Source organism: Citrus sinensis, chromosome 3 (assembly GCF_022201045.2).
Source record: "Citrus sinensis cultivar Valencia sweet orange chromosome 3, DVS_A1.0, whole genome shotgun sequence".
Classification (NCBI taxonomy): domain Eukaryota; kingdom Viridiplantae; phylum Streptophyta; class Magnoliopsida; order Sapindales; family Rutaceae; genus Citrus; species Citrus sinensis.
In genome coordinates, this window is record NC_068558.1 from 34,718,232 (window position 1) to 34,738,088 (window position 19,857).

At 32.5% G+C, this 19,857-nt stretch overlaps 1 protein-coding gene and 1 long non-coding RNA gene across 2 annotated transcripts; both read left to right on the forward strand.

The window, feature by feature from the left end:
• Positions 1 to 10,980: 10,980 nt before the first annotated feature.
• LOC102627131 (uncharacterized) lies at positions 10,981 to 15,143 on the forward strand. Its single transcript, XR_003062570.2, has 4 exons — positions 10,981 to 11,300; positions 11,694 to 13,106; positions 13,956 to 14,385; positions 14,474 to 15,143. It is a non-coding gene; the product is annotated as an uncharacterized LOC102627131 (long non-coding RNA).
• Positions 15,144 to 16,453: 1,310 nt separating this feature from the next.
• Positions 16,454 to 19,585, forward strand: LOC102627525 (60S ribosomal protein L5). Its single transcript, XM_006492721.4, has 9 exons — positions 16,454 to 16,609; positions 16,864 to 16,933; positions 17,041 to 17,132; positions 17,476 to 17,602; positions 17,708 to 17,787; positions 17,897 to 18,013; positions 18,276 to 18,410; positions 18,541 to 18,710; positions 19,264 to 19,585. The coding sequence occupies exons 1-9, from the start codon at positions 16,508 to 16,510 to the stop codon at positions 19,358 to 19,360; spliced, it is 990 nt and encodes a 329-aa protein (XP_006492784.2). The 5' UTR covers positions 16,454 to 16,507; the 3' UTR covers positions 19,361 to 19,585.
• The last annotated feature ends 272 nt before the right edge of the window (positions 19,586 to 19,857 follow it).

Here is a 19,857-nt window from a genome sequence, read left to right on the forward strand (position 1 = left end):
TCATAAATGACAAATTTCATTTCCCTTTCACACGTCATTAACTTTTGTAACATGGTGTGTGCATCGTCAAGTGAGGCAAAAGGGTTTCAATTACAGTTGGAAAACATGAACAAGAATGCATAATGAATAATTCCTTCGATAAACCGAAAATTAAGCACAGAATAATCCTAAAATTTAAACTCTAATATCTTATAATGTATTGATTAAAAATAATCCTAAGAGCTCCCAATTGAAACTTTCATAAGTATTTTAATTGTTTTGGATAAACAAATTGCACTAGGATAAAAATTTGGCAAATTCAGAGGATAATGGAAAATAGTTATGCTTCAATAGGCCAAAGATTAGAGAACAAATAAGAATTAGTTATTGATATACAAAAGAGAAACACTCCAAAATTTCAAGCAAAAATAGTTTCATATATCATTTCGATTTTGAAAGGGGTGAGGTTTTGAACTTCAATAGTTTCCTCTAAAATTAAAAGGCAGCAATTAAGTTAGAAAGAGCAATGAAGACTTATTGGTACCTTATTAAAGGTAAACATTATGTAACTTTCAATGTCATTATCTCACTGTTCAATTTTTATTGAGATTTGTGTAAGCATTTACCTAAATCTTACCTCCGCCTTTAAATTCATTAGTTTTGATTAATTATGAGACCTTATATTGGGAGATATTATAATCAAACTAAAACTTAAAATTTCAATATCATTATTCTTTAAAAAGAAATTGAGATTTCAGAGTAAATATGACATAGAAAAACTTGCCCACGGTGAGCCAAAAGTCTAGTCAACCACATGCATAAAGCTAACTAGAGCAAGAGAACAGAGAAACGCGTGGGTCCCTAAAAGAAAAGGCAAGCACATAAATAACTTTCAAAATGCCCAAGCAAATACGGATGAAAATCACTGTTTAAGACTAATATATTATGTGGTTGAAGCTTTCTTTTTATCAATCTTCTTTCTACCCATTAATTTTCCCACGACTTTCCGGTTTCATTTCTTGAATCTCCATGGATTAACTTTCAATAAACCATAAAATAAACTAAGAATCATTTTCTCGAACACAGCTACGATTTTAATAAATGGGCGGACCATCTAGAATAGTATTTATAATTCTGTTTAATTAATAAGTTGAAAAAACCATCCAGAGAAATTCTAATATTATGAGCTTGACACGAATTCTTCACTAATTCCAAAACAAGGAGCTGTTTTATAAGAACTGTGGTTGGATTATTAAGTTTTACAATTTGAATATAAATAAGAAAATAAAATCAATCGCGTCGATGTTTTCGATACATTTCGCTGCTAACTTAATTAATTACTTTACTTCAACTTTATTTCCTGATGGGCACTATAAGGTGGGTCCAAGATGAGACCTACAATAATCAATCCTAGAATTTAGTATGGTTACTAAATAGCTAAGTGTTATTTTGTGTTTGGTGGAAGAGATTGAATGGTTAAGTTTTAACCATTCAACTAATTAGAAAATAAATAAAATTAAATGAAATGTTTAGATACCAATTTAAATATTAATATCGGGGATATAAATTAGTTATAATATAGCTTATTACATAAAATTGATTAAATTAATAATTACACATGAACATAGATGTATATGCTTTCCAATTTCCAAAGTGCTCAAAGCACTTTTCTCACCAAACTTTCCTCTGAATTTCCCGTAGCTGACTCCTTTGTTTGCGTTTTGTGAAATTTCTAGGAACTTTTTCTATTTTGTATATTGTACATTTTTCTTTTCAGCTGAGATTAATTTAAGGGTAAAAGTTCGTTTAGTCCCTATATTTTGAGGTTAGTGTCCGTTTAGTTCCTATTTTTTAAAAATACCTCAAATCATCCCTATCATTAAATTATTGACATTCTTGCCATTACCTTTTGTTCATTTTGATTTTTTTACAATATTACCCTATTACAATAATGTTCCTTTTTTAAACATTATTAAAAAGAAAAATTAAATTACCAGTTTAACACCAAAAAATAAAATAAAAACAATATATATTAATTTTTTTGGAACGCTCTGCTGAGAAGTTAAAATATTAATTTTTTAAAAAAATTGATAACTTAATTTTTTACAAAATTAATTTTTTTGGACACACATGAGCTTCAACAAAAATTAATATATATCTTTTTTGTTTTTTATTTTATTTTTGTGTTTAATTTGATAATCCAATTTTTTTTATTAATATCTAAAAAGAAACATTACTGTAAAAGTGTAAAATTGTAAAAGCATGCTAAAAAAAATATAAAATAATGGCATAAGTGTCAATATTTAATAGTAAGGGCGTTTTGAGGTATTCCTAAAAATATAGGGATTAAATGGGCACTAAGCTCATAATATAGGGACTAAACAAGCTTTTACCCTTAATTTAACTTATAGAAAATCTTATCCTTTTTTTAATATTATTTAAATAAAATTTGTCTATCTTTCATTTTATCAGTCTACTTTTTACCCATTAATTAAGACTTTTCGATTTCTTTTTTTCCTGAGGTTTTCAGTGACTATCTTTTAATAAACCATAAAAATTACTGAGTCATTTATCGAACAATTAGATGACCATATTTCAAAATATCAACTAGAAGTTGCCCTCAAATATTTAATTAATAGTTGAAGAATTGTAATTAGTGTGGGCATCTACATAAAAATTATATTAAAACACCGCTAAAAGATAAAAATAAAATAAAATAAAATAGCACAAACATACACCCATAGGTTAAAACAAAGAAAAAACATGAACCAATACACTAAAATGTTTTAGCTGTAGTTAGTTTTCAGTTTCATTACTTAAGTCCCACGTGCATGTCACGTGACTGAGGTCAAAAAATGATTGTCACATTAAAGTTCGAAGTACGGAGCGGGTAATTAAGGAGTGGAGCTATTGGCACTCCTACATTATTCTTACAAAACCCCCACTTTAAATAAAATTACAATTAAGGACAATTAAAAATTAAACACTTATAGATTTCTTTACAACATGTTGAGTGATAAAAAAGCACTAGTCGGGCATGTCCCCATTTCCTACCCGGGGGTGAATCTCCTCGGCCGAATGGTATGAGTAGACTCCTGGTGATGTCTTCTATGTGGAGCATGTAACAACCAACCAGTAACTAGTACCAACCAGAAACGAGTATTGACCAGAAACGAGCATGACCAGAAATGCATACCGACCAGAGACTTGCTCCGTCCCGAGGCTTGTCATTCAGAAAGAGGGCACGATCCCACAACAACCCAACAGTTTCGCTACGCCCCAAACTGATGGGGAGACCACGACGCCCCACGTTTACCCACGTTTGATTGTGGGAACCCGTTAGAGACCTGGACCGCCCGAGTATAATGGACGTGGGAAATGTCCTAAGAAATGGAGCAATTGCCTATAAAAGTTGGGAAAATAGATTGAAAAGGTGTATTAATGGTTGTCGAAGCCAGCAAAAATAAATACATACTCTAAATAAATTGTATATGGTGATTGAGTGGGGTCGTGTCCATAGAGATCGGTAATTATTTAAATCTTTTTAAAATATAAAATGCATAATGGGGGAATTGTTGACAATAATAAAAATCAAATTAAAATAACAAGAACACAAATTAAATTGTAATTCAAATTGGGGAAAGCTCTGGTTGAAGGAATTAACTCAGCTTGATTCGACTATTGATCATTCAGTCAAATATAAATTATTACTACTTATGAATAGACCGGTTATAGCTACTGAGACCCTCTAATAGTCAATCTCTCCTTAACTAGTTAATAACCAAGGTACGACCGTTGGTTATTTTCCTAATCAATAGACAACCCTAGATACGATCGTAGGATTTAATCAATTGACAGCCTGAAAAACCAGAGAGACCTAAATCCTAATCAACAAATGCATACGATGGTTCATTTAAATTAGATTGTTTATTCTCATAACACAACGCACTGCTATGCTATTTGTCACAAACATTAAAATTTTCATACGATGAATCCTTTAATTGACAATAGATTGAGTTGATAATTAAATAGTGGCCAATTATCTAATTAACAACCATAATCATGACAATAATTCAGAGAATAAATAAATACCCAAAAGTAATAAAATAATTAAAACATAAGAAACATCTCACAGTAGTGATGAATCAAAGCTTCATTAACCTTCAACCAGAATAATAGGTTTAGTTCTTCATAGAGAAAAAATAAAAATTTAGATCTAGGGTTTCTTTCTTTTCTCTAAAATCTCCTTCTTTTCACTATAGATTCCTCCCTTAAATACTCTCTCTCTTCTCCTCTAGAGTTCTTTTTAAAATAAAATACTAATATCTGAAATATTAAATTTGTAATTACAAAAATAACCAAAAATATAAAACACGTTAAACTAAAAATTGCAGGTCCGTAGTTGACCGCACGCGCCCATGCCTTATCAATAAAGTTCTTCTGACGCTCATAATTTCTCCAAGAGAACAATCATCCTTAAACATCATCTTGTAGCTCAATTTTAGCACCAATCAATAGAATTGCACCTACAAAAATAAAACACAAGTAAATCACTATTATTAAGTGCAAAACATCGATATTAAGGGAAGTAAACAATACAAAACTAGTGCATAAATTGCAATCTAACAGGTATACAAAAAAAGAAGAGGGAAAACCCTGCCAAACTAACATCAGAATTTAAGTCTTTAATACACTTTTCTTTGAGATATTGCTGTGAGTTTGCACGGACTTAAATTATACAGTTTTCTCAAAAACCCGGCATACTGACTTAAGTATCGGAGGATTTTCACTGGAAAAACCACCAGCACCTCTGATTTGTTTCTGTGAGCGCAGGTCTTGAAGGAGGAAGAAGGGTGACTTGAGTCTCAGGAGTTCGTACAATCACAAAAGCTTGTGTAGTGCAGCGTTTTCAACGTTGTCAGTACAGCTATTGGTGAGCCAATCTGGTCGGGTAAAGGGCGACCAGATTTTAGCGTCAACATAGCAAATTACTTAATTCATAGTCAATCCTTTAAAAAAAAATTCTATTTGTTACTTCCTATCTAACTAAAATAAATTATACAAATTTAGAATAATCTATTGTTCTCTTTTGATTTCTTATTGATTAAATATTTTTATACTTAAAATTGCTTTGAAATTATAATTTGAAATATGTGTTATTTCAGTTAATGATTAACACTAAAAAACTTATCACCCATATAACTTTTTAATTTGTGTGTAGGGTAATAATAAAATTGAAAATAATTAAATAAATAGCACAATAATTAGTTTTAACAATAAAATACATTAAATGAAAATTGAAAATTTAGAAAAGTGTATAAAAAGGGACATTTTCGGAAATAAAATGAATATAACTAAAAACAGAGTTTTATGAGGAGATCATAGGGTTGCCAATAGTCCAACTCTTATATTTAAAGTTATTTTGACTTTGCATTTCCGATGATATATTTATTAGGTAATTATTTTTAATTGAGTCGTTATTTGTAGAAAAGTTTTCTAAGACCAGAAGTTTATAAAATGAATCAATTAAATCCCTCTAAGTATAAATTTATGTCATTCAAGTTTTTAACTTAATTTCTTCGTTAAAATTATTAACAACATCAAGGACATTTTAGTTAAAAAAACAATTAAGCACTTCTCATTCTTTATTTTTGACAGCCGACAATAGTTTAAAGTAAACTCAAGTAACCTAAATTAATGTTCTTTAAAAAAAGAAAAAAAAGAAAGAAAAGGTTAGTTAATGTGCAGGCAAGCAATATCACTTCATCAACTGCATAGATCTAATTTCTTTTTATGCAAGTGGATTTCTTTTATATATATTCATTATGTTATCAAATGAATTAATAAATTAGTGATCCTAGTGATGTATAGGCAACCAATAGGACATCACTAGCTATACATGTTTGATTTGATCGTGAAATCTTATTGATTAATTGTTTTTAATAAAAAGAAATTGAAGTCTTTTTTTTTTCATTTTTGGACGCATGGAATTAGCCCACGATCTCAATAAGTGGATGTCAATGAACAAGCAATTGGTAATAATTCTAAACATGCGAATTAGACTTCAATTAATGTCACTCAACCTATGGGACAACATACATAACTTTTATGGGCTATATCTCAACCTCAAAATGAAGAACCTATGTTATCGACAACACTACTAGAAAAATAGTCTTTATTGACTTTAGAATAGTGTCAGAAATTACTTTCACTGACACTTGTTAATTATGTCAGTAATCTGGGAGTCAGAAAAATAGTGACACTTGTCAGAAAAATAGTGACACTTGTAAGTGGTGTTAGTGATTACTATTACTACAGTATCACCGATATTATAACACCATAGTATTTGTAGTTATTGATATTTTATTAGTGTCTATGATTACTGTTACTATGGTATCACTAGTTAATTTATTTTTAAAAAAATTAAAAATTAAATTGGATCATTGCCTATTAATTTATTTGTAAAATTAAAAGCACCACAAAATAACAAAAAGAAATTGATTTATATCACAAAATCTTTCATTTCACATGGGAACACTTATCATGTTGGCCAGCTCCATTATGGCCAGTCTTACCTTCGTCCCGCCATCTCTGCACTCGTTATCTTCCATTACTGCTTACTGACCTTTGATTTCGCAGCACCATGCCAGCCAAACAAAAAGATAAGACCTGAGCACTTTTTGACAATTTGGATGTTAGGGATTTTTCAGATCTGGGGAGCTTAGGAGGGAACAAATACTTTGGTAGAGGGAGTTGAAAAGTTGTATTTTGGATAAGATAAGACTTGTCCATTTGTTTTGTTTTTATCCACTCAAAAAGCACAACTCTAAAAAAATTAAAAATAATTCGTAGCCTAGTGGTCTTTTGATTCAATGTAGAAGCTCTAGGTTTAAGAGGTCTTGGGTTCGAATTCAGACTAAAATAAAATTAAAACGATAATTTTTAATTGTTGATACCTAAGCGTCATTGATCGTTATTACTAAAGCTATTGATACTTCAGTATTAGTAATTAGTGATACATATCTGTTAAACGCGAAAAATGATCTAAATATATGTATATACTGATACTTTTAAATAAAGTGTTAGGACACAAGTATCAGTAAATACCATTTTTCTAATAGTGCAAGGAGTAGAATAGTACAATATTCGCCTTGCACTGACATTTAATTCTCCATCATAGAATCTTGAAGACAATTATATATTTCTTGTACTTGAATTTCAGTTTACCTTAATGTTGTCAAGGTGTTTGTTAGTTTCAATTTAATTGACTTTCATACTAGTTTCATTTTTAGACCGAATGTTATTGTGGTTTTTCTAATATTATATTCAACACATGTTATTTAGTTTAACAATCATCATATATTTTATAGATGTGATGGAATTATATGGATAAGAAATTACATTTTCATGTGTACTTTCAAGAGTTATGATGGTTATGTTTTTTAATGGTGCTCTCTATATTTGAATTAGTTTTAAAAAAATTGACTAAAGATTTTGTTTAAATTGTTGCAGAGTTTTGTTCCCGGTTACTCAAATTGGTAAATAGGCTGTTAGACTCGAAAAAAAAAATTAATGCCTAAAGGTAAAATTGTACTTTAAATCACTAATATGATATATATATATGGGAATATAGTTATCTTTTTATGTTTAAATTAATGTTTTCACTAACTTTTATGACAAAAGAATTAGGTGAAAAATCCGAAAGACATAAATTTGTATTTAAAAGGATTTAATTGATTATTTTATAAATTTTTGGTCTTTGAATTTTTTTTTACATAAATAATAAGGACTCAATTAAAGATCACCCTATTTATTATTGGCAGTTTAAAAAAACAAAAGAGATGACTAGAGTTTATCACTTTGAATATAACGTGGGTCATATTGGTGGTTGCCATAATGGCATGTCGAATTTGCGATGATACGTTGAGGACTTGAGGTGGGATTTCTTTCAGCTTAAAAAAAATAAAATAAAAAAAAGTATGCCGCCAAAATTTTGCTTAAAAAGTTAAATGTACCTCTGTCAAAGGACCATCTCAGCTCTGACCATTAACTTCTACCGTTAAATCTGGTATATTTAACTAGTTTTGACCTATGCAATGATTTTTTCTTATAAGTTGTGTCATGTGTGGAAGCTCTTTTCTAAAAACAAAAGGGTAAATTTTTTTTTTTTTTTTGGTAAGAGATGGAAGTGGTTTTCTAAAAGTAAAGAGATGAACTTGTTCTTTTCTTAAAAGTTTCAGGGCTATAAGTCTCTTAACTTAAAGTTATAATTATAAGGGTTATTTTCCGTCAGCCCCCACATGTTTCGATAAAAGTTGGCGTGCACCCTAATGTTTCAACAACCTTCACCACGCCCCCAAATCAGCATATTCAACCGTTATCTTTCACGGTAGTAGGAAAAAATTGAGATTTGATATTCTTTTATTTTTTTATTTTTTTATTTTTTCAGTCTTTATATTACTCTCTTCAGTAGTGAAGAGAGTTTCTTCTTCTAACAAGCTTGTGCGTGTTTTCTGTGTTACACTCTTGTAAAAATATAGTTCTATTGAGATCAGTTGCAGCCCCCTAATAATTCATAATTCTTTCTAAAAACTTGCAAATTATCCCAAGATGGTGGCTGAAGCGAAGTTAGTGGCTGAAGAATTGGGAATTGATTCTCTCTGTGATGAAATCTCATTCAGGGTTGCTACCAAAGAAGACGAGAAGAGAATCCACTTGTCTCTGGATAGTGAAGATGCAATACCTGGTAATGGGGACTGGTGTGGGAGAGTTTGGATGTCAAATCAGGTTCATCCTTTTCTAGTGCAAAAGGATCCTGAGGAACAAGAGCTAGAAATGAGCTTTCATGCTTGGCCAACACCAGATAAAAATTTTGAAAGAAAACCAGAAAGTATTTGCCAAACTCCCTCGACCTTGGTGACTAGAAAGTATAGTAGGAAGAGGAAAATGGTAGCAGAGAGTGTGTCAACCAAGAAAGCCAAACGTATCGATACAGAAGATGCAGGTTCAAAATATTCACTAGAGGGTGATAATCGTATCCAGCAAAGGAGGATTCTTAGAAACAAGCCAGCCAAATTAATGGAAAAAGAAGATATGGACTTGCCCGATTCATCAGAAGTTAGTTCTTATCAACAGAAGAGGAGTGTTTCTAGAAGAAAACAAGCCAAATGTATTCAAAGGGAAGTTGGAGATTCAAATGATGCACCGCCAGGCAATTCTCTTAAACAGTATAGGAGGATTCCTAAGAGGAAGCATGCCAAATGTATTGGTACGGAAGATGCAGTTTTGGATGATTTACCTGATGATAGCTCCCTTAAGCAGTACAGGAGGATTCCTAGGAGCAAGCTAGCCAAACATGTTGCGAGCGAGGATGAAGTTTCAGATAATTCGCTGCGAGGTACTTCTGATAGGCAGCATACAAGCATTCCAAAAGGCAAGGAATTCACATGCATTGATAGAGGCGATGCAATTTCAGATGATTCACTGCAGGATAATTCTCGTCAGTTGCAGTTTAATAGGGTTCCAAAAAGCAAGCAAGCTGAATGGATTGAGAGAGAAGATGCAGCTTCTGATGATTCACTGGAGGATTATCCTCATCGCTTGCAGCATAAAAAAATTCCAAATATCAAGCAACCCAAATGTATAAAGAAACTCTCTTCACTACTGAAGAGAGTAATATAAAGACTGAAAAAATAAAAAAATAAAAAACAAATGTCAAATCTCAATTTTGCCCTACTACCGTGAAAGATAACGGTTGGATATGCTGATTTGGGGGCGTGGTGATGATTGTTGAAACATTAGGGTGCACGCCAACTTTTGTCGAAACATGTGGGGGCTGACGGAAATTAACCCTAATTATAATTGCACTAATAATACAATAAATTTTTTATAAATAAATATTTAAGAAATTAATAACTTTGGGTGAATAACAAACTTCCCCCCCCCCCCCCCCCCCAACTTGCACTATATTAAATTAGTAAATTTATTAAATGCATATGATAATATTTTTTTGAAATTCATTAAGGCCCAGTGAAAATATAAATTAATAATTAATCAAATATAAAAATTAATAACTACTAAAGTAGAAAATTTATAACATTAAAGAAATTTTGTTTTTCTTACAACTTCAATAATCTAAATTAAACTCTTTGCAAATATATGCATATATATAGAGTTGTTTTTTTTTAATCCTAAATTGAATTCAATCTCCTCTCTTAATTTTTCTTTTTTTTTTCTAGAGCATGCACCACATTTAGTATATATATAACTTTTTTTTCATGTTTTGGAAAGTAGTTATTTAAGATTATTATTGCTTGAAAGACCTCTTTTGTATAAACATTTGGTAAAACACAATTATCATCTGAATCATGATTGTCATCAACAAAGTTATGCAATACCCTTTTAATAATCTGTTGAATCAGTGAGTGATTTCATCACTACATCTATGCTATTATGGATAGTAGTCATCGGAGAAGATGTCGTTGACATAAGGAAGTACGATTTGTGTTTATTTAAAAGTAATAATATTGATAAAACTCTTCCTAAAAACAAAATAACACAGTTCTGTTTTTAAATTAATAAATATTCATTTATCAACAAATTAATAAATTATTAAAATTTATAAATAAATAACTTCTCTAAAATAATTTTTTTTCTTAGTCCTAACAAGTAGCAATATTATTTTATAGAGGTTTTATTTTAGTAATAACAATAATATAATAATAATTATTATTATTATCATTATATATAATAATTAGTTATAATATTTACTATTATGATAGTTATCATTATAATTATGAGAAGAATTTCATTATTTTAAAAGGGGCAAATTTTAATTTTTAAAAACTATGAGAAGAATTTCGTTATTTCCATTAGTTTCATTCTCATACACACACACATACACACACATAAAGAAATCAATTATTCACATTTCCCTATCTCACAAATAAATACTGTAAATTATTATTTTTTTAAAAGAAAAATATCAAAACGGTGTGGGTCCAATAAAACCTATCCATTTTTGTCAAATTCAGATACAAATGCAGTTTTAATTGTCCAATGAAAATGTATCAACATCAGTGCAGCCAGTTCTACAATCCTTGCGTTGACATTTTGATCGGAGGGGACATGTTTTCTGATCCTCTTTCTGAGTTAGTGACCAGAAATATTGTACCTGAAGGGGCTACTTGCTTGATTTCTTGGACCAACCTGTTGTCGAACATCATGGTGGGTCGAAGCTGATAAAAAATCTTCTTCTACACAGGATGGAATATTTCCAGCTAGCAGTGCCCTGCAGTACGTAAACTGCTTAGAGTGGCATGGTATAATACTGCTCTTCTTGTGTTGTTTTCAACTTTAATATCATACCAGGTTCATCGTATTTATGGAGTAAATTCCAGAAGTTCAACAAATTTTTGCTTTGCAAAATGTATAACTTATTAATCAGAGTCCTGTTATGATGATTTGACGCTGACTGAAAATATTCTGTTGGTAATTTATTTGTACTTTTCTTGGTTGAATTATTTGCTGGCTCCACGCGGTTAATATTACTTAGTGGTGCTCCTTGGGTTTTGATCATCCATGGCACTATTAATATGTAAAGGATGAATTGATTGTTTTGGCCAGTATTTTTATGATTGATCGATGGAAAGGTCTTCACATATTAAATTCAACCGCATAAGTGTAAGACTGACTGATTCTGTGCAAATTTTCAGGAAAAGAAGACCTTATGGAAGCAATGAAGCTGAAAGGGATAGACCTTTATTGTCAATTGGAACTGATCCTGCCTCTATAAATCCAAATGGATTGCTTGATGAATCTTAAATAGGAAGACCATGTAGAGTAGCAAGCAATCTTGCTTTACTTGGCCAAGTTTTCCTACAAATATTGTCAGTGCAATTGGCGTTGAGAATAGTGATGATAGTGTTTTAAACTTCTGGAATATTACTAGAATCAGAGAGGGTTGTTCTGGTGCCAGGTGCGATGTTTGTGCAGAAACTAAGGTGCCTGCTCGTTCCTCCTTTATTGTGTCTTTAGTTGGAGCTTCACAATCCGCTTTGTTGTATTCTCAATGCAGAAGAAAGGTTTGCAGAGTTTGTTGTGCAGGAAGAGGATCTCTACTGTTTTCAAATTATAAATCAAGGGTGTAAAATGGCTTCTCAAGTCAGGGCGGACCAAGCCATGGCAGTCAAGTTGATGTATTTACCAGTCGTTCACTATCACTGGATGGCATAATCTGTAGACAATGCTGCCATGAGATTGTGCTTGATGCATGTTGGGCTATGTTAGGTTCTTGACTACCTTGGGAAGAAGTGCCGTTGCAGAAAATGCAGCTTATAATGCTTGGAACGAGGTTGTTGGATCTTTCTTAAAGGATAATCTTTCTGAAAGGATTCAGTCTTATGATAATGAGCAAGCTGTCAAAGTCCTTCACCAATTATATGGTTAGTCATTTTGTATCAGTGAAATCCAATAAATGAAGGAATCACTTGCTGAATTTCCATTTGCTAGCTTTTTGCACTCAGTATGTTCTTGGTTTGTACTCGGTTCTCATCAAATTATGTTTTCCCTTTGCCTCTTTAGGTTAAATTTATTTTCCTGGTTAGAATCTGCAGAAATATATTTTAGCATTTAAGCTTTATGATATATGCCCAGAACATTCCTCTCACTTATCCATGGAAATCCCTGTCTGGTTTAATTTTCAATTGAGATATTTTGTGGACCCTGAGTGGGTTCCATATGCTAATCATCTTTAAGGTAAGGCGATGGAGGATGCGTTAAGAAGCTAAAAACCTATTACAAGGAAAAGCTCTTGCATTGTTTTGTGTAATCTGTGTGCTACCGAGTCACGTCTCTAATAATTTCAAAGTTTGCTTGATTGGAATCTTTTATCTTGGTATGATTGTTTATTTTAGATTCCTTGGTGCCACTGTAGGTTGGAACAACAAAGGATTCAACACCAGTTTTGTCACCGCTTGCTCCATTAAATTCTGGATTAAAGCAATCATATCGGAGAGCTCCTCCTAGTACTACTACTGTTGAATTTGTTTTTGTTCTTGGTATTCTGATGTCAGTGGGGTTATCTTGCTTGTTAGTCCTTATGGCTATTCTCTGGCTACACTCCAATGGTAAGTACAATATATATCCTTCTTGTTCAATAAATTTGGTCATAAGCCAAGTGGCCTTAGTAATGAAGCCCAATAACATTCAACTTGTGAATATTCATGAGCAAACACTCAACATATAACCTCAGCAAAAGTTCTCCATGCTATGGCAATGGAAGGCATCTTTTTACATGTTTGAAGGAGTCCATGTATCGTGCAATTGCCAAAGAAAATAAAATAGCCTGGGCATTTAGTTTCGTGTAGGGTATTTTCTGATAATCAACTTTCCCTTATATTAATTGCTGATGTCAAACCAAGTAAGAAAAATTTTGTTGCTCATCATTTATGTATATTTTGGTAAATTGTAATTTTAAATCCTCAACCAACTTCCCTTTGTGGGTAATAAGGTAGTCCACTCTTTGATATTTATGATTGTAGATCACGTTTCTATTGGATTGCCTTTATCATTCTGAAGCCAAGATTGATGTTAACAGTGATCACATCAAATGTGGTGAAGATCTGAAATCAAATTTGAAATTGAGGGGAAAGAAAGAAAAGGGACCACAGTAATTAAACAGAACTATGAAAATTTAGGTCAGATTAGTTCAGTTTCAATTCTAAGAAGTTTTAATCTGGAGGAACAATTTTCAAATCTCCAATTTAGAATTGCTAGAGAAACTGTAGCTTTCACATTAGTAAAAATGAAGAAACAATTGGAACTATCTGGCCCTTTCTTTATTCAATGTGTGTGTCCAAGGTGCAGTGTCATTTAGTCAATTTTTGCAATTTTCTTCCCTGTAGTGCTCTCTACTTACTGATTTGCTACCAAGTTCATATTTTTCTTAGGCCTGTTGCTTCCTATTGCCATTGCAGGTGCAAATCTGGGCCAGCAATAAAATACACTGGGAAGAAAAGTCATCCATGGGAAAATGGGATGTCCAATCCCTGATTACAGCTTCTTCATATTTGTAGTCGAGAAAAGTCGGCTAGTGTTGATAAATTACCTAGGCATGTAAAATTTACTTTTAAGAATCCTGTTAGGTGCTGCATTATTTGGGTCACATTACGTCTTCAGGGACCTGGATCGGCTTCAGTTAATTTAGGGATGGACTTCAGTCTTTTGTCTGTTGATGAAGACGAAAACCCCTTTGCACTATTAGATTGACGTGTTTCATTTGGAGGAGCAGTTGAAGTGAACCATTTATTCATGCCAAAAGAATTGGGGCTTACCTCATCACAGAGCTCTGAGTAGCTAAATATTGGAAACTGGTTGGATAGAGCTCCCCAAATGAGTAGATTCAAGGTATTAATTGCTTTCATTCTTTGTTCGTTCATAATTCCAGTTTTCTGCTGGATGCTTTACATCTGATAAACCTCCTATTTCTCTCCAGGTCCCAAGTGAGGCCGAGATATTGACGGACTACGATCTCGTCTTGGAACAGTATCTACCTCCCTCGTCGCCTTTGCTTGCCGGATTCTGTGTAGATGCTTTCAGCGCAATAAAACCTGGGGTTGCACATTCACCTTCCTCAGATTCAGATATCTGGGACAAATCAGTAACATTTTTATAAGACGGTGCATCTCTGAAGCTGTGTTGTACTTACCAAGTATCCGCACTCCAGGTACCACATAACATGGTAACTATTGCAGAATATTGACTACCGCAGGCTAGAGCCGGAACGCCAATGTACTTCGACTTTCCACGACCGATGCAGTCCTGCCGAGTTTCATTCAAGCTTCTTGGGGATGTTACAGCACTTGCAGTTGAACCTTCGGAACAAAGATGATTCAGGATTGAGAGCTGCACTTGTGGCTGCAGGTTTGTCTTTGTCAAACAGAATCAAGTTATATTATTATTTCAGCTGTTTGATCGTTATTATAACACGAATCAAAGAGTTTTGGGTTTGATTTTGATTTTGATTTCTATTTGTTGTCATTTTATTGAACTTTTTTGTTGTATAAAAATCAGAATGTAAAAGTATTAAATTCACTGATGCGGTAATATCTGTGTTGTTTAGAGATAAGAATTCAGAGTAAACGTGTAATGTCTTTTTTATGCCTAAACTCAGGCTGTCGACCGTTTCGTTGAACATTAAAAAGCTAAAAGCAAAAGAGACTTTTTAAGATCGAAATGCATGATTTTATGTTTAGCTTGAAGATAGTAAGGGGTGACTTAACAATGTTACTTTGAATTTAACGTGGATCACATTGTATTTGAAATCAAAAAATAAAGAAAGAGAAATTAATTTTTAATCGAGTTGGACAATATCCGTGGCTAATTGCATTTGCATCAAATAGTGTACAAAATTTTTCAGCTGAAAAAAATCTGCTCCCAGAAAAGAGAAGAGAATGAGATTGTGCTTCCTCACACGAAGAAAGACTCGAACGTCTTCACTACTTAATCAACAATGAATGGTTTTGTCAAATTTATATGATTTTTATTTCGTATCCTTTGCTCAATGAAAGAACGGATTAGATTTTATTGTATCAAATTATGGGATGCCCTCAAGGGCGTGGTTGGGTTGGTTGCAGTGCAACTGTGATTTCTATTAAAATCCGGATTCGATTCTTGAGGTGGCAATGGAGTAAAAATTATATTTGGTCTTGCTCACCCTCTTTTAACTTTGAAAAAAAAAAACTACAGGACTTAAGGGAAGAAAAGGATGATGCAAGGGAATAAAATCAAAAAAAGAAAAGAAGAAGAAATAGAAAAAGAAAAGCAAAGAAAAAAATAATAAAGAAATAAGTAAATAAAAATGAAATAAAAAAATAATAATAGTGTATAAAATGAATGAGGATGAAATTTTTGGGTAAGAATGATGCATGTATTATGCGTATTGACGATGGATTTAAAAAGATAGTTGCGACCATGTTACGCATAACCTTCAAACAAACACCAATGGGAACTTGGAAGGTGATTGCCACCGCCTTCTTGTAAAGCAATGCTATGAAGAATAATAATTGTCATTTACAACCTTATTCACATTCAAGAAAATTTTATTTCAACCTCAGAAATATTAAATTCACTATTAATTTTAGGAGCGCCCGTTTATTTTAACCGGTAGATCCCTAAAAGTGATATAATTAATAATTTTAAATTTTAGACTTGAATCTAACTTTATTTTGGTAAAATAGTATATAGGAAAAAAAATCATATTTCATCTATAACGATGAATTCTCATTTCTATCATTTATATTATTATATATCAAATAATCATAAAAAATTAATTTCTCTAGAATAATATTAATCAAACTTTCTATTAATTTGTTTAATAATAATAATAATAATAAAACCCGGTACAGTTCATTAATCCAGAGTGATATGCACCAGAAGACCAAAATACCCTTAACTGAGAGCAACCCTAGCGCGCACTAGGCAAACAAATCTTAGCCGTTGATCTAATAATCCTCGCTTAGGTCTTTTCATGGTTCTAGGGTTTATATATCAATCTTCTTTATGTTCATGCACTCCTTGGCCGTCTCTCCTTCCCTCTCCTTTCTCTTACAACTCGAAAGTTCGAGCAATGGTAAGATTCACCTCTGTTTGCTTAGCAAGAAAATGTGGGAACGTAGTAGTAGAAAGAGTTGACATTTTTGGGTTATTTTTGTTATTGTGCTAAAAAAAGTGGAAACTTTTGTTCTAACTATACGATTTATAGGAAAATACATTGATGGTTTTGTGGTTTTCTTCATTAAAAAGATCCAGTTTTGTTCAGCAAGTGAAATTAGTTTCTCTGCACTATTATTTGTTTTGAGTCACAATACGATTTCGTGTTTGTAGGCCTTTGTCAAGGCTCAGAAATCCAAGGCTTACTTCAAGCGGTTCCAGGTTAAGTACAAGAGAAGAAGAGGTAATTTTCGTATTTGTTTCATTTTTGTATCTTTCCTTTTTGTTAATTAAATCTGCTTTTTTTTGTATATTTATTGCTTTATTTAATTTTGTGTGGTTGTTCTGTAGAGGGAAAGACTGATTACAGAGCTAGAATTCGCTTGATTAATCAGGACAAGAATAAGTACAACACACCCAAATACCGATTTGTTGTCCGATTCGTATCCTTCAATTGCTTTTTTATCACTCTGTGATCATGATAGCAGGTAGTCATAGTTTATTCTAAGTGCCTATTGTTTAGCTTCGGTATTTCAGTGCATTTGGAATGGTCTGAAGTGCTTTTAAATTGTAAAGAATGTTGTTATTTTTGTAGGGAAATCACTTGAAATGCATTTTAAATATTGCCCTTTTTTCCCATTTACCTAGAATTAGTCTGTAAATGCTTGCACACAGTATCAGTTATCCTATTTTGTCCAGAATGGTATCAGGAATATGTTATTTGAGTGATGCTCTAATGAGTCAGCGTAATTTCTATTCATGTTCCATCCTTTACCATGGTATTAGACAAACAAGGACATCATTGCACAGATAGTGTCAGCCAACATTGTTGGTGATTCTGTCCTTGCTGCTGCTTATGCCCATGAGCTTCCTCGTTATGGACTTGAAGTAGGTCTTACAAACTATGCTGCAGGTATATTAAAACTTTTGGTTTTTTTCTGTTTCCTATTATGTCCTTGTCTTTGGCTATATCATAGAATTGTAATTCCTAATTGCTTTGTATTAAAAATGTGATCAGCTTATTGCACTGGGCTTCTTTTGGCTCGTCGTGTCTTGAAGATGCTTGAAATGGATGATGAGTATGAGGGCAATGTTGAGGTACATTTTAAGTGTCTTAGCCTGATTTGAGTAAGAAGAAACATTCTTGGAAACTACTGTTAACCTTTGAGGAGATTAGATTTCTAGAGTTAATACTTCTAATCATTAGGCTACCGGAGAGGATTACTCTGTCGAACCAGCTGATACAAGGAGGCCATTCCGTGCTCTCCTTGATGTTGGGCTCATCAAAACAACAACTGGAAACCGTGTCTTTGGTGCTCTGAAGGTATCATAAACTGTGAACATTCAATCAGATTATATACCATTCTTTGTGATCTTGGTTTCATATAATTTATTGTTGTAAAACCCCTTAGGTGATTAGTTTAACAAACATATGCTTACCTTTCAATTGTGTAGTAATAGAATCTTTTGGCTGGTATTAGAACTTGTTAGGCATATTTTCTTGGTAAAAATTTTCACTTTCCTGTCCGTAGTTTTGGTCGCTGTGCATTGTTGTTTACACCTTTTTTTTTAATCTATAATTACAGGGAGCATTAGATGGTGGATTGGACATTCCTCATAGTGACAAGAGGTTTGCTGGTTTTTCGAAGGATGGCAAGCAGCTGGATGCTGAGGTTCACCGCAAGTATATCTATGGTGGACATGTTGCTGCTTACATGAGTGTATGGCCGAATTTTTCATTCATTATCTTTAATTTACTAGTTTATGATATTTGATAACCTTCAGTGATATCTTTGGATCTATCTCTCAGCGCTGAAGTGATATATTGACTTTTGTCTTTGTGGCTGTTAGACATTGATGGAGGATGAGCCAGAGAAGTATCAATCTCACTTCACCGAGTACATCAAGAAAGGAATTGATGCTGATGGCTTGGAGGCACTGTACAAGAAGGTTCATGCTGCCATTCGTGCAGATCCTACAATGAAGAAATCTGAGAAGCCAGCTCCCAAAGAACATAAGAGGTAAAAAAATATATATATATATATGATGACATTGTTTGCTTTTTTTATGCATGCTTTACTCCTTTATAGATATATACATAAATATGAACATTTCCAAATGCATTTGCCTTTTTATGCGGGATTTATATCCCCATCCCTCGATGACTTTTTACAGTCATAGTTGTGAGAATGCCTTGGGAATGTTGTTTGCATTGCATTATTGACCAGCCAAAGAAATGTGAAGAATTGAACTAATTTTTTGTAATGTATAGAGTGAATAAAATCGAGTACCTAACCTCCTCTTAGGAATGTAGAGAATTGAACTAATTTTTCTGTAATGTACAGAGTGAATAAAATGAGTACCCATTCCAGTATCCAACCTCATCTTTTGTACATGTTTTCAGTTGAAGTTATTGATGTTTTCTTTGAGATTGAATGGAACTTATTTTTTGACTAGATGGGTTAGTCTATGTCACTTGTTAAGGGGAAATTTGGAAATGCTAATGATTTTTTTATTTCAAGCTGTCTTTGTCTTTCCTTGATGTTAATGTAGTTATTTATGTTTGCATCTCAGGTATAATTTGAAGAAGCTTACTTACGAGGAAAGGAAGGCGAAGCTGGTTGAAAGGCTGAATGCCCTTAACTCGGCAGTTGATGAGGAGGACGAATGAAAGCATCATAACTAGATATGAATTCAAAATATGTGGCAAATCTGCAGTACACATTTGTTGTTGCAGTTGCTAGAACCTAAAAATGTTTCTTTGCCCAGTTTTTATTTTTATTTTTATTTTTAATCATCTTCTGTTTTGGCAATTTTGCAGCTTGGATTTCTCATTAGATAACAAGGTTTTGAGATTTTTAGCTTTTGTTGAAATGCAATTTCAATTTTGACTTAATGTTAAATTGGCCAGCTCTTCTGTTCCCAATACAATTAATTTCTATTCTTGATGCCAAAATGATGATTATTATTTGTCTACTGTCTTTGTCATTAGAACTTTAGAAAATACATAAATTACTTGTCTAATCTCATCATAGTTCTAAATATTGTAAAATTTGATGTTTAAATTTTGATACAACTGATGCACCGATGATGGAATATTGTCGCGTTTCTTCAATCATTAATTGTTGATTTCATCCAAAAAAGAGAAAAAAAAAAGGATCATTAATT